The 14,937-nt window shown below is 40.0% G+C and overlaps 1 protein-coding gene across 2 annotated transcripts in view; it reads right to left on the bottom strand.

The window, feature by feature from the left end:
- Positions 1-14,937, bottom strand: part of nlgn4xa (neuroligin 4 X-linked a) — a 92,652-nt gene that overhangs the window by 16,611 nt on the left and 61,104 nt on the right. For both annotated transcript variants that reach the window (XM_053615218.1, XM_053615217.1), the window contains one exon: positions 335-520. In XM_053615218.1, the coding sequence (XP_053471193.1) occupies positions 335-520 (186 nt within the window). The remainder of the gene's footprint in view (positions 1-334; positions 521-14,937) is intronic.

Raw genomic sequence — 14,937 nt, 5'->3', positions numbered from 1 at the left:
TTTAAATGTATAAAATCATATTCTGGTTATTTATTGTGGCCCTAGAGCCCCACTGACAGAACACATTAGTATCAAGTTGACATTATTCATAGGCCTACTTGTTTTTGAGTTATTAAGGTTTGGATAAAACCTATTCAATTCAAGCAACCGGTCTAACTATAAGAACCCAATGATAAATATAATCACCTTTAATCACTATAATCACCATGCTTTAAAGACCCCAGGGGGGTCTCACTTTGAAAACCCCTGCCATAGACATTTGACAAGCAAGTAACTCACTGACAACAAACACAAAGATGTCTCTTGAAATAAATAGTAGTTTAATGCTACATACCCTCCGAATAATGGGACAGGGTCAGCAAGCTAACACATGACGCTCCAGCTCCTGATCCAAATATAGTCACCCTTTTTGGATCTCCTTTGAAGGCCTGGATGTTGTCTTTGATCCACCGCAACGCTTGAATCTGGTCCAACAGGCCGTAATTCCCTTTGGCAGCCTGATCCCCTGTGCTTAGAAATCCTGTTGGCATAGAATAGAACAACAGAACGATAATGAAGAAGAATCTTTCAGGTTCTTCGTCTTACAGGATTGAGCATTGTTGGATAAGTTTTAAAAACCAAAGTAGTGGAACATATAGCATCTAGCCTGTAATAGCAGCGAGTGGGAGGAGTTGCAACATTGATTAATGTGTAAAAGCAGGAGGCAGGTTTTGGAGACAGCGATGCAACCTTTAATTTTAAAAAAATATATATATTTATGAGTATTTTTACTGTCTATTGTTTCATACAATAAATAATAAAAAAAAACTTTAGCTTTTCTCTCATAGGTTAAAGACGCTCACTGAAGCACAAACAGAATATAAATACACTTCATTCTTAAGCACATAGGTGTAGCCAGTCACACATTACTCACTCCATCTCGCAACGCCTACCATTCCTAGCCACGACCTGACCACACCCTCACTGCCACACATGTATTCATTAACGGTGAAGTTTTGTGGCACTAGATTTATGTGTGCAGCCGTTGGCGCTTAATAATAATAAAACAAGTTAATATTGAGTGTCGGGGGGGACAGTGGCTTTGTGATCTACCTCACACCTCCAGTATTAGGGGTTTGATTCCCACCTCTATTCTGTGTGTGTGGAGTTCTCCCCGTGGTACTCTTGTTTCCTCCCCCAGTCCAAATAGATGGTTAAGAAAGCATATTGGAATTCTAATAGAATGAGATAATTGGGCGTAACCCAAAGATAACACTGTATAAATAGGGCATTGAATCTGTGCTTAGATTCAGATCACTTTTGGGACGTCTCACGAGGGGATCTCATGTTGTTTTTTGAACAGTAATCTGGATTTTTGCTTCTCTCATCTATCTTGTTCGTGGCATCATTTTGATCAGTAAATTGAGGATTATTGTATTGACTAACTAGAGGAAATTCAGCAACCTAGTCGTTTTAGATACGACACATGCTTTGTGGGCTGACTGGCATTTCCAAATTGCCCGTAGTGTGTGAATGGGTATGTGAATGTGCCCTGTGATGGCTTGGCACCCTGCCGTGTGCCTCGAGTCTCCTGGGATAGGCTCCAGGCTTCCCATGACCCTGTGTAGGATAAGCAGTACAGAAAATGGATGGATGGATATTGGGTGTCTTAAAATATAGCATCCAGTGTTTAATTACATAAGTTTCTTGATGGATGTTTGTTAGCTTATTAAAATACATTCAAATATATTATATCCTCTGCAGCTGGCAAATAAAAAACCTAACTTTAATCTCGCCAGAGGAGAACATTAGTTGGGATTTTCTTTCTACACAGCTCTGCGTTGCTTCTGTTTGGCATATGGCCTGAGATAAGAATTTCTGGATGCCATGTCATGTTATTTTCGTCATACTAATTCTATCACAATAGCCTCCTTACCTTTTTGCCCATTAAAGCAGCAAATGTCTAAAACATAACCCTAAAACATGCTCCTAAAGGAGCTGCTCTGTGTAGAGGGCACTAATGGCTGCCCTAACAATCCCAATTTGTATTTCCGCTTTATCACAAGCGCCCATCATCTTGACAAAAGGATCAAAAAGATGTGCAGACGTGCATTTTGGACGCACAGAGACTCATCCAGGGTGCACTTTTATGGGGTTATTTGGCCATGTATTTGCGAAAGGTTGGGGTTACTTTCATTTTAATTTCCATCATTTTTGGCTGCTCTTTTGGAATGTGAATGCGAAAGTGTCCTATTTATTGCCGTGTTTAAAATAAGTCATTCAAACGATATGGGGGAAAAAGTGACAGCTTGGCAGCGACCTTTGTGAGATCCTTGCTGTGAAGGGGAAAAAAAAAATGCTCAATTATACCACTCAATTATAATTATAATGCACTCTCAGTGTGGCAGGATCTTTTTCAGTCCACTGTCAGGACCCTATGTCATTGCTTTTGCAGTGTCTACGGAGTACTAAATCATCCATGCTACTTAATAGACTTGGACTTGTAATATGTTTTACATTAAAAGTGGCACTCGAGCTACGAACATACATGTATCTGGGTTTTGTGATGTGGTGAGCTGGAATAAATCCATTAATTGAATTTAAATGCAAGGAATTTTTTCCACCACTAAACCTGAAAGCCCTTGGATGAGTCCCCTTTGTATGGCTGCCTCTTATTTCTCAAGAAGGAACAAGAAAACAGTGGCAAATACCATTCATTCAAATATATCAAATACACCCCAATGCACTAAACAGCTTGAAGCTTGCTCACCAACCCCAAATACAGGATACTCGATGGGCAAAAAATTGCGACTTGTTGACAGATTAGCCAAGTGGTTTAAACCCATTAGCATTGCCTCACGGCAGCCTCCAGGGTGTCTGCTCCATTCTCTTGGCCAGACTTGGCCTCATTCCCCTCCGGAGGGTGCAGTTATAGACCAGAACATTTCAGGGTAAATAGGATAAGGAGTACGTGCAAGCAGAGGACAGATTTAGTTGGTCATGCTGACATGGGGCTAGAGGGATTACAACATTGGCAACTCTAGCCCCCCGAAACGGATAGGCCAGGGCCTTGGTGTGGATACAATTGCCAAAACGTGTTTACTTCTTAATGGAGACCTCATAACACGGACACTTCTCCAAAGTCAATAACTCTACTTAGTAAAACTTATACTCACATTATACTCACATTAGACAGGGCACAAACTCTTTTTGAATTTCTGTGGTACAGTATTTGGTGCAAAACACCGGTTTATTGGCACCCATACATTTATTAATGAGTGAAGCATGTAACAGCACAGAGTTTCGTTCTGTAATCTTTAATAAGGTCGGACAACATATACAGAAGGGTCTTGGACCATTTCAAGCTCCTAGTATTCAAATTCAGACAGCATGCTGGGTCCTCCTCTTGGCAAATTTTACTTGGTATGGTTTTTGGTTTTCCCCATGGTGATGGATGACCCATGAGTTATATAAGTGATCAACCTAGTGTTTCTATAGCCTGAGAACTATTTTAAAATAATAAATAAATAAATAAATAAATACATACAACAATAGCTTTTTTCAGAGACAGTTAAAGTGGTTTGGGCTGACTGACCTGCTTAGCCTATTACCACCACAAACCCCACCATGAATAGCGGAATGAAAATGAAAGAATGGCTATATTTAGGGGTACCAATAATTGTGCTACATTTTTTTGGAGATAAAATACTATCATTAAATTGTTTCCTTTTTTTTTTTTTTTTTAAAAAAGAGGCAAAATTATTTCCACCCCCAAAACAATTGCCATTCGGTTTCCTTCCACTTTTTCAGTTGAGGGTTTATGGGTGATATAATTTGAATTGAACATTAGCTGTGTGTTTTTAATAGTTGTGCAGATTGTATACAATTATTTTTCTCTTGAAGAGTGACTAGAATCCAGGCTGGACTCCTCCGCACAAAGTTGTTTACAGCTCACTCAGGTATTCCGGAGCATTCTGCAGTTCCAGGTTAGAGATATTACTAAGCATTAATGCAGTCTCCGGTGTGGGGATTAAGGCTAGGCCTTCATCGGCTCTCTGCCCCCATCTCACTGGCTCTTGCTAATCTCTGTCTGTATTAAAAAATGAAGCTGGCAGAAGCTTCCGACAGCATTATAAGCAGCTCTATATAAAACACCCGAGACAGATCAACAATTTGAGTGACACTGGACATACAGCTGTCCTTCAGACTCTTCCCTTCAAACACTTGATGTGATTGCTGTCTGAGAGTGGATTGAATGCGAGCACGAGCCCATTACAATCATCAACAAAGTGTGAACGACACAATTATGCAAAAAGAACTACATGGAGGATGTTTATGACTTGCTTCGTGTTTTTTTTTTTTTTTTTTCCTTTTCACTTGGTGAACATAAATAGGAAAATTAAAAAGAAAAAAAATACGAACAAGGAAATTAACAATACACCAAAAAAATGTCCCTGGAATACAAATGCAGGACATTTTTGGAAGAATGCTTAACTGTAGCGATTCTGTCTCTGTGTAGGATAGTGTGTGTGCCTGAGATCTTCCTTAAACATCCTTCTCATCCAGCGTACTCCTTCGTCGTACTATTGCCGCTGCCTAGAAAAGTATCGATCCTCCAGAATGTGCTGATATGAGCGATAATGCTGGAAGCTGAGCATTAAAAGTTCTGGCCAGTTACCAGTTAAAAAGAATATTAATCATGCAGCATGTTTAACAACATTATTTATGCACAAGAATGATCATTAAGCACAGCTGGATATGAGCTGGAGAGAGGGATTGATTTGTTACACAATCCATACATCTTCCTTCCCCCGAGCTTTCCTTTGCTTTACAGTCACAGATTTAATTACATTAGGCACTAGATGTTTTTCTCGATCATTCATTTAAAACAGTCCGCTGTGTAAACCGCATTGACCCTCATATTTCACCTGCTTAATAACATCCCTTCACATTGTTTTATCAGCTTGATAAAGTCATTTGAGCTTATAAACTTGATTTTGATCCAATAACATCTTTCAGTTCAAAGAAGCATGGTTAAATGCCATGGTAAGGGTATTATATATAGTGGATCTATAAAGTCTACACACCCCCTGTTTAAATGTCAGGGGTTTTCTTTGACTGTACCCAAAAACGTGGCACCATAGTGACATCACCAAGAACAGGAAGTCCTTCCAAAATTTACAAAAAAGACAAGACAAGACAAAAACTTACCAGGGAGGCTGCCAAGAGACCTACTCCAACTTTAAAAGGAGCTGAAGGAATATCTGACAAGTACTGATTACTCTCTGGATGTGACAACAATATCATATTATTCACATGTCCAGACTATGAGGTAGCTCATTGTTGTTGTTTTTTTGTTTGGGCTTTTTTTTTTTTTTTTTTTTTTTCCCCACCTCGTGGAAAATAAATAAATAAATAAATAATTAGAAATCCAGGTCTGCCAATATTTTCCTCCAAAGCATACACACAATCATCCCAAACATATTAAAATCTACAATCTAATGTACAGTAAGAAAATCTCCTTGTTGTCCTAAGTCTTATTATGCAGAACTATAATGCTTGCTTTAATCCTTGATTACTGCTTGGGATCACTTTTATACCAACAACATTCTGCCGAGGATTTAAATAAACAGGCCAATGTCCTGCAGAAAACAGCTGCACACATATGGCCTTACTCTTCGGATGATTTAATCCCGTGCGCCTTCATAGTCATATATGATATTATAAAGAGGATGAAGTATTTAGACCATTTTTGAGAAGGAAAAAAAAGGCAAATCAGCCAAGATATAAGGGAGGAAAAGAACTTGGGGGCATGCTGGGATGTAGGATGCGTTTACTGTTACCACACTGAAATAGGTTATTTTCAAATAACAGCACATCCTGGAGTGTTTTATTAGTCTTATACCACAGCAATTTGTCAATGCTAAGCATTTTTATTTGTTAAAGATTGTCACGTTGTATTTTTTATCAGTTTAAAGTTGTGTTTCATGCTTTCGAATGCCCGCGAAACATGTTATTTCCTGTCATCGCTTGTCTTATACCAGCTATAAACAGTCTTTCCGTCACCGGTTCTTGTTGAAAAATGCAGCTTATACATCATGTTAGATGTCCTCTGTCCTGAAAACTTTCCCACGTCCATTTCCTTGTTCTGTTTGTAAAAGTGCTTGTTGTGATTTGTTAGCAAAACCTCAGCAAAATGATGTATTATGATATACATCAATGTACTCGCCTACTCTTCGTATGTAATATACCGTATGGTGTCACAATGATTCCAAAACATGTTTTCCTTCACGTTTAGATTTCAGTCAAGGATACCCATCCATCCATTTGAAAAATAATGGCAACCTTGCGAGAATATGGTGGATTGGCTACTCTAAATTGTCGCTAGGTATAAACGAGTGTGTGAATGAGTGCGTGAATGTGTACGAATGAACCTGCATCCCATCCAGGGTGTATTCCGGCCTTGGATAGGCTCCAGATCCACTGCACTTACTTCAGATGAATGGATGAATACATGACTCTTTTTTTTATTTTTTTTTTATCTGTGACACTGAATATCTTTTTAAAAAGAAGATGGAAAAAAACCATGATCAGGAATAAAAAAAAAAAATACAACAAAGAAAGCCAGCATCCTGACAGACTGATGTTAATAGTGCCTAATTGTCCTCGCTGTCAGCAAGATAATCCTTTTGAAATGTTAATTATCAAAGGGAGTGATGTGAGGGGAACATTGCGGATTAGCTGAGCGGGGTCAGGTCACTCGCACACACACACACAGGAAGTCTTTTTGTGCCACCGAAATCAGCCCAGCTGCTAAGCATTACGTGTTGTGATGTTTAAACTTCTTCAGCGTCTCTGTTCACCATACCAGTATCAAGCGCATACATTTATTATTCACTCCATTGCATCGCCTATTTAAAATTCTATATTTTTTACCGGGCATGCCACACGATACTGCTGAATACTGATAGCATCGACGCTTTGTCTTTTCGAAGGGAAAAGACAAAGCCTGACGCATTGCAGTTCCTGTGTTGAGCACATGTACCATCAAACATCTGTAACAATCCACACTTAGGCTGCAGTGAAATCCTCAATCTAAGTGGATGATGAGAGGGGAGCCAGGAAGGGTTAGCACAACAACGCAGTCAAAGCTCATTTATCCTCTTTGCCAAGTCTGAACAAACCAACCTTAGCTAGACACACGCTGTGCAGTGCCAGTATTTGGATTTATGTGCAGACTATTACACTATTCAGTCTGATATATACTGTCGAAGAACCATGACAGGCAAAAGATTTGCACACAGATAGCTTATTTTTTAAATCCATAATTATGGCAAGATAATGTGGTACAGAAAGTGTTGCACATATTTATTCTGAACAGATTGTTGCAGAGTTATTTTATGTAAATAAGGTTTATTCTCTGGGTATTAAATGATAATGATAACACGTCTTTATTGATCACGTATACATTAGAGCACAGGGAAATTATTTTCTTTGCATACGCCAGCGTGTCAGGAAGTTGGGGTAAGAGCGCAAGGTCAGCCATGATACCCTGGAGCAGAGAGGGTTAAGGGCCTTGCCCAAGGGCCCAACAGTGGCAGCTTGGCAGGACTGGGGCTCAAACCCCCGACCTCCCAATCAGTAACCCAGAGCTTTAACCGCCAAGCCACCACATTTAACGTATTAAATGTACATTTAGTAGTTTGAATGGGATCAATTTGTATGTAAAATACCATTATATCCATCCATCCATCTTCTATACCGCTTATCCTTCTCAGGGTCACGGGGAAACCTGGAGCCTCTCCCAAGGAGCATCGGGCAAAAGGCGGGGTACATCCTGGACAGGGTGCCAATCCATCGCAGGGCACAATCACATACACACTCACACACCCATTCATACACTACGGACACTTTGGAAACGCCAATCCGCCTACCATGCGTCTCTTGGAGGTTTGAGGCGAACGTGCTAACCACTAAGCGACCGTGCGCCCAATACCATTATATATCTATAAGAAATAAAACACTTGAAGGTGTTCTGTTACAGGAAAATTATCAACAACAGGGTGATGTAAAACGTGCTCTGTCCTGAAAACTTTCCCATGTCGGAAAGCTTAAAAGTTACAGATTTACCTGTAATGTTACAAAATTCTGACACTGGAGGCTCCTTCCAAAAATGCTAAATAAACATCTCCTTACAGGAAACTTTATCATATCAACAGTTACACATTTTAAAAATTCTGTTTATGTGAACCATCCATCATGTACAGTAAGGCTAAGCTGTTACCATAGAAACAATAACATATTAGAAAGGACGCATTAATATACAGTAAACCTGGGATTTATACTGTCAGAGCTTCTGACCAATCAGGATCAGAGTATAACAAAAACAAAAGTTTATATCTCAATCCTTCAATGGGTTTTCAGATTGACCTTCTGGGATAAATCATATAATATACAGTCAACTCTGAAACTATTGGAACGGCAAGGCCAATTAATTTGTTTTTGCTGTCGACTGAAGATATTTGGGTTTGAGATCAAAAGATGAATATGAAAAGAGCTTAGACTTCCAGTCCCCTCCCCAAAGATCAACTGAAAGAGGCTGCGGTAAAAGCCTGGAAAAGCATCACAAAAGAAGAACCCAACAATTTGGTGATGTCAAGGAGTCACAGGCTTGAGGCAGTTATTGCATGCAAGCAACCAACCAAATATTAAGTGTTATTTACTTTAATTTCCTTCAAGAATGATCTGTTCCTTTGCTTTTGCTCACCTACAAATTGGGTGGTCTGATACAAAAGGTTCTATGTTTTAAATTTAGATGTAAATACCAGGACTCCTAAACTCTCTTGTGAAATCCATCTTTTAATCTCAATCCCAAATGTCTTTGGTGTCTAGCACAAAAACATGAACTGGCCGTGCCGTTCCAATAGTTTCGGAGGGGACCGTAATCCATTCAGTGTAGAACACAATAACAGCAGAGTGTTCATAGGGTTCTGTAGGGTTCAAAGCAGGACCTATTAGGGAAGCAAGGAATCCTTAACTATTTGAAGAACCACTGAAAACTTGCTTTTCAACTGATAGATCGTGTTAAAAAAAAAAAAAGACAGGAAAAACTCTTTCTTTAGTTCTTCAGTTCTTGAGTATAAGTTCTCCCTGCCAAAACCCTTAAATATAGTATGTAGAATCCTACATCAGACAGTATCCCTTTTAGAAAAGGATCCAAGTAGAACCCGTATATCAACCAAGAAGCCTTAACCATTAAATAATGCTTGAGGAACTCTTTTTTTCTAAGAGTGTCGAAGTGAGGTGCATCTATGGCTCACTCGTAAACTGACAGGCACGTTTCAATTATTTAATGTCTGCCGGCATACGGGCAGAACCATTAACCAACAAACCACAAGACAAGACCACATTTTGTGGCTGATTCATGTCAGGACGCTTGAGGTTACATAGCGTAATACCATCTGATTGACAGCTGAATGGGAAACCAAACAAGAAGAGCTGTCAAAGTGCATCTGCAAAATCACTGGTGAAATGTGAATGCGTTAAGGCCACGGCCTCAAAATTGTCACCCGTGCAAAAGGTGTCATTATTAGAAATGTGAAATAAAGCTTGCTTCATTCCCTACAGTTCTTTGCCTAAACAAAGCGACTAGAGAGTCTCTTACGCATTTACAAGTAGAGCTTTAAAAACAAGGGGTTAAATACTATTACACACTTTGCGATGAGACAGATTTCGAGCCAGTGGTCCAAACAAATGCCAACTTCCTGTTCTCTTATTTTTTTTTTCCAGTTCTGATAAATACAAACATTATTGTTCTTATTCTAACTGAAGTTTCTGTTTAATGTATATTTAGTGATTTGCCATCTGCTGTTTGCACAGTGAAAACACGTGTCGTGCTGGGGAACACTCTCTCCAATTAGTTTACATTTATTCATTTGACAGATGCTTTTATCCAAAGGACACATACAAGCACAGAGCTCTAAAGGAGCTGACTGTGATAGAAGTGCTGCCAGACTTGCACCAACTGACCACAAATAAGTAATAGACATTTGGAAGAAGCTCAGTGAGTGACAAATACAAAGAAGATACTACAAACATTAATCCAAAGCAGAATTCAACAACAAAAACAACAACAAAAACAACAACAAGAACAAGAACAACAATAATAATAATAACATTGACTACGTTTACACGGACAGCAGTAATCTAATTATTGACCTTATTCTGAATAAGACAATATTGTGATTAAGGTGTTTACATGAGTCGCTTTTAGAATACTCCTTTCATGTACCTGTTTTACATGTTATAGAACATAGATCGATTAACGGCACACGTCATTACGTCACCGCGCCACGCCGTCCGACGTCCCTCCAGAATTTCACGTATCGACATACAGTTGGTCTTCGTTATGGGACCGTATACAGTTTTGGGTGTTTTGATTTAAAATTTTTACGAACCCTTCAAGTGCAGTTAATTATTTGTCGTGCTGTACGTGCAAATAGACGACTGCTTGAAGCCGTGGGCTGCGTCCCAAACCGCGTACTTACCGTCTATATAGTAGCTGAGATACATGTATTTCTCCTACTACAGGCCTACAGTATGTAAGTACGCGGTTTCAGACGCAGCCGTGCTCTCTTGTTTACCGTAAAACGGTTGAGCGCTGCCGTGTGGGTACGTGTCCTGCCGCAAAATGCGGTGAAAACTCCCACACGACGTTAATAGTGTGATTAAGGTGTGTACGTGTCTGTAACGCACGTCGATAATGCGACTAAAACAGGAATACTCCACACGTCTTAATTCCATTTGTGTTTACTTCGAGTATGACCTTAATCAGATTAAGGTAATAAATAATCGCTGTTTACATGCTAGTTTCGTAATCAGAGTACCGTCTTAATCGGGTTAATGTTGGATTATTGTTGTCCATGTAAACGTACTGAATGACACCAAAGGACAATTTAGCACAGCCTGTTGACCTACCAGCATGTTTTTGGTAGGTGGGAGAAAAACAGAGGACCCAGAGGAAACCCGCACATACAAATACAGAACATGCGAAACTGTTATAAGTAGCTATGTTTCTATCCAAGTTGCACATTTAAAACATGCAAAAAGTTGTAATATCGCGTAAAACGTTTGCGAATAAAGCATCCCACGTGTCCAAGAGAAGAAAATCATCACTTCTGTTGAAACTGGTGCAAGGTATTAATACAACTGGACGTTGTTGCGACCGCGGAAGCCACTGTGGGGCTTTTTTCCAATATAATAAATGAGCGCGCAGATGAAAAGGCTATCACAAACCTCATGTTACCTGGTAACATGAGGTAACCTGGTAATTATACCAGATCGTTTCGATGACAGACGTTTCAGAATGACAAAAACGACATTTAAGATGCTGTGTAACTCGGTTGGTGCGACCCACCGCACCCCAGTTCCAACAGAAAAAAATGCATTGCCATTGTTCTGTACAAGCCTGTTGCTCAATATTGGGCTTTTATTTCAGGACGTTAATTCTGAAACCTGATGTGGGAAGTTATAACGTACATAGGAGTACGATAGAGAGATATGCATCGATCAAACTACATTCAGATCAACAGAGAAGCAGAGGCACAAACCGTGACAGTCGGCAGATGCCGATTCCCTCCCCACATGGGGCGCCATTTTGAAACAATTTGTTTTATCTACTAAACAGAGTCGTATTGCTTTCTGTCATTTCAGCATGACTGTGATCCCCTATGCACAATCAGCTCTCACTACCGTCAACTGTGAGTGGAGAAAAACACACAGCGTAGCGATAGAATCTGTGTCGTCTCAGCTCAGGGAATTCACCAGCTCACAGCTGAACTGTGAAATGTGCAACTGGCTACACATGCTTGGATGCGATATATGACCCGTGTGATCTAATAACGTATGTTCGTTAAATTCTGCCGAGGTAATTAGAATCTCACGCTGCAAGAAGTTCCAGTTTCCTAGCAATGTCTTACAGACCTTTAAAAAAAAATACATAAAATATGAGTAAGTACCCTGCACTGCACTGCAGGACTAGAGTACATAACTCTTAGTATGTGAGTCGATGAACAAGCGCGGGGAGTACGTACATTTCCTCTTCTGCCCGCTGTCACAGTAAGGAAGATAAGGGGTAGGGGTGAGGGGTAATAACTCTCATGAATTTATGAATTAATTTCCAAAGATGTTTCTGACGTTACTCGAGGTTCTGTGTTATAGCTGTGCTCCGTGTAACTAAAGGAGTAAATTCTGAAATACGTAGCTCAGGTAGATGGACTCGCTCCAACCAGCATTGCCTAAATGGAGGAGCTGCAGGACTATGATACTGTAAAAGGAGAAAATATTCCCATCTATCAGCAAAATGCAGTCCCCGTAATAAATGGACCCCTTTCCCTGTTCCACTTCCTGCTTCTGTCAGAGAGACATAGTTTGATCGATGATGTCTTTTTCTGGACCACACTACATTTTGATACAGTTTTTGTTTCTGTCTCGGTGGCTCATTCTTTCTGTCTGCACTATATCTACAGTCGTGTGAAAAAGTAAGTACACCCCATGGAAATTGTTGGGTTTTTTTTTTTTTTGGACATATTTGGACAAGCAAACCTTTGATCATCTTTGAAACAGTGCCTATTAATGAAGTCGATATACTTGAACAGAACTACAAGGAAAATGAGCTTTTTCAATCATTAATTCAACAAATAGAAATATCAATAGATGCGGTGTTATTCTGCGGTAAGAAAAAGTAAGTACACCCTTGGCCTCAGAAGCTAGTATTGCCCCCTTTTAGCAGAAATAACTTCTTGTAGATGTTTTGCATAATTGTGTACCAGTCTCTGACATCGGCTTGCTGGAATTTCCGACCACTCTTCCATGCAGTATTCTTTCAGCTGCAAGATATTTGAGGGTTTTCTTGCATGTACTGCCTGTTTTAAATCCCCCCACAACATTTCTATGGGATTCAAATCCAGGCTTTGACTAGGCCATTCCATAACGCTCCATTTCTTCTTTTTGAGCCGTTCCTTGGTGGATTTGTTAGTGTGCTTAGGGTCAATATCCTGTTGAAAGGTTCACTTTCGGTTCAACTTTTGGATAAATGGCTTCACATTATCTTCAAGCACTTTGATATGATGCAGAGTTCATAGTTCAATCAGTGAAGTCCCTGAAGCAGCAAAGCAACCCCAAACCATAACATTTCCACCACCGTGCTTCACAGGTGGTATGAGGTGCTTCTCTTGAAACGCTGTCTTTGGTCAGCGCCAAACATATCTGCTGTTACTGTGGCCAAACAACTCTATCTTTGATTCATCTGTCCAGAGCACATTATTCCAAAAGGCCTGGTCTTTGCCTATATATTCATTGGCAAACTGTAGTCTTGCAAAGGTTTTTTCCTGGCACGCCTCCCATGCAGGTCAAATTTGTGCAATCTCTTTCTGATTGTTTTCACATGACTGTATTTGTGGCAACCCTTCTCCGAGGCAGTGTGTGCAGTGGTGTGAGTGTGTGGCATGCTCCCTGTTGTACCTGATTCTCTCAAACCAGATGAGCCCATTTTTTTTTTTTCCTAGCTTAAAACACCACTCTCACCATGTCACGCCCCAGTTAACATGAATGCCCTCTGTGAGAATGTCGACTGATTGCATCCATTTAGTAAACCTTCACGAACCATTTGAAGGTTCACATTCATTTGACATGTTTTGGCACGTTATGTAGTTTATTATTGAAGATATCTTATACCACAGCACTGTTGCACTTTTCTTTATGATTGGTCGAAGGTGTTGCTTCGATTGTAATTCTATACTAGCACCTACGACAGTAGTCACGACCACATGGCGAATCAAATTGTTTTATAATGTTATAGTTATGCTAACTTCTCATTCACAGGGACTTGTACGGTGGACATTTCACGTAAACGGGATACAAGCATGTAGAATTGTTGATATACTCTTCTATGAGGAAGTGTTTATTTAGTATTACTGGAAGGAGTCTCCAGCGTCAGTGCTTTGTAACAGTTAAGCCCAGTTCACTGACAGACGCCGACCAACTCCGACAATCACCAACATTTAAAAGTTGGCTGCTGGATTTAGAATGTTGGGAAAAACAACTCATTTTCACATTTCCCCAAGAGACAGCAACAAACTTTTCGACAGACAGTCAGACTGGTTTAAAAATGGATGATCCTTTTACCACGATAAAAATGTTACTTTACGTGTCGTAAAAAGTGAAAGAGTGAGACGAAAAGGGTTGTGAGTGAAGCCCTGGCTGTTGTGACGTGAGAGACAGGACGCTTAGTTACATTTACGCAGAGGACAGTTGTCAAGCTGTCAAAATTTTGCCTGGTTTGTCCCCAAGGAGTTTCAACAACTCCAAGAAAAACATCGTAAGCTAGGCTATGTGGTAAGCTAAGACCATTATTAGCTCATGCATACTGTATGAAAAATATTTTAACGCAAATGTAAGTTATAAACATTAGTTGAGATTTCGCTTCTTACATGAAAAATGTCATACGTTTAGCGGATGATGCCAATTAAAACCAAAACACAAGAGTATGTGATCCTCACCAGGGGTCAAAATAAAATAAAAATTATTTAAATAACACATCGATACATAATTTATGCTCTTCTTCCTGATTCGTCCAGAAATCTGCCATTTTACCCACAAGAACGATTTAGCATGCCTAGCACCTAGCGCACAGGTTTTTGTTTCTATGGAGTTTTCAGGGATGCTTGCCTCATCGTCATGGCAACGGTTCGTGCCCAGGTCAGATTACGTCACAGTTTGTTGGAAAGTCATACCGCACTGCTCAGACATTCCACGCCCGACAAACACCGATTGAACTTGTTCAGACAGTGAAAACAAATGCAGACCAACACCAACAGATGCCGACACACTGATCTGACAAAACCCGACAAACGTATCTGTTGCCTTAGGCTTTAGACCAGGGTTGTCCAATCTTATCCG

This window comes from Ictalurus furcatus, chromosome 26 (genome assembly GCF_023375685.1).
Source record: "Ictalurus furcatus strain D&B chromosome 26, Billie_1.0, whole genome shotgun sequence".
Taxonomy (NCBI): domain Eukaryota; kingdom Metazoa; phylum Chordata; class Actinopteri; order Siluriformes; family Ictaluridae; genus Ictalurus; species Ictalurus furcatus.
This window is presented reverse-complemented; position numbering and strand designations above follow the sequence as displayed.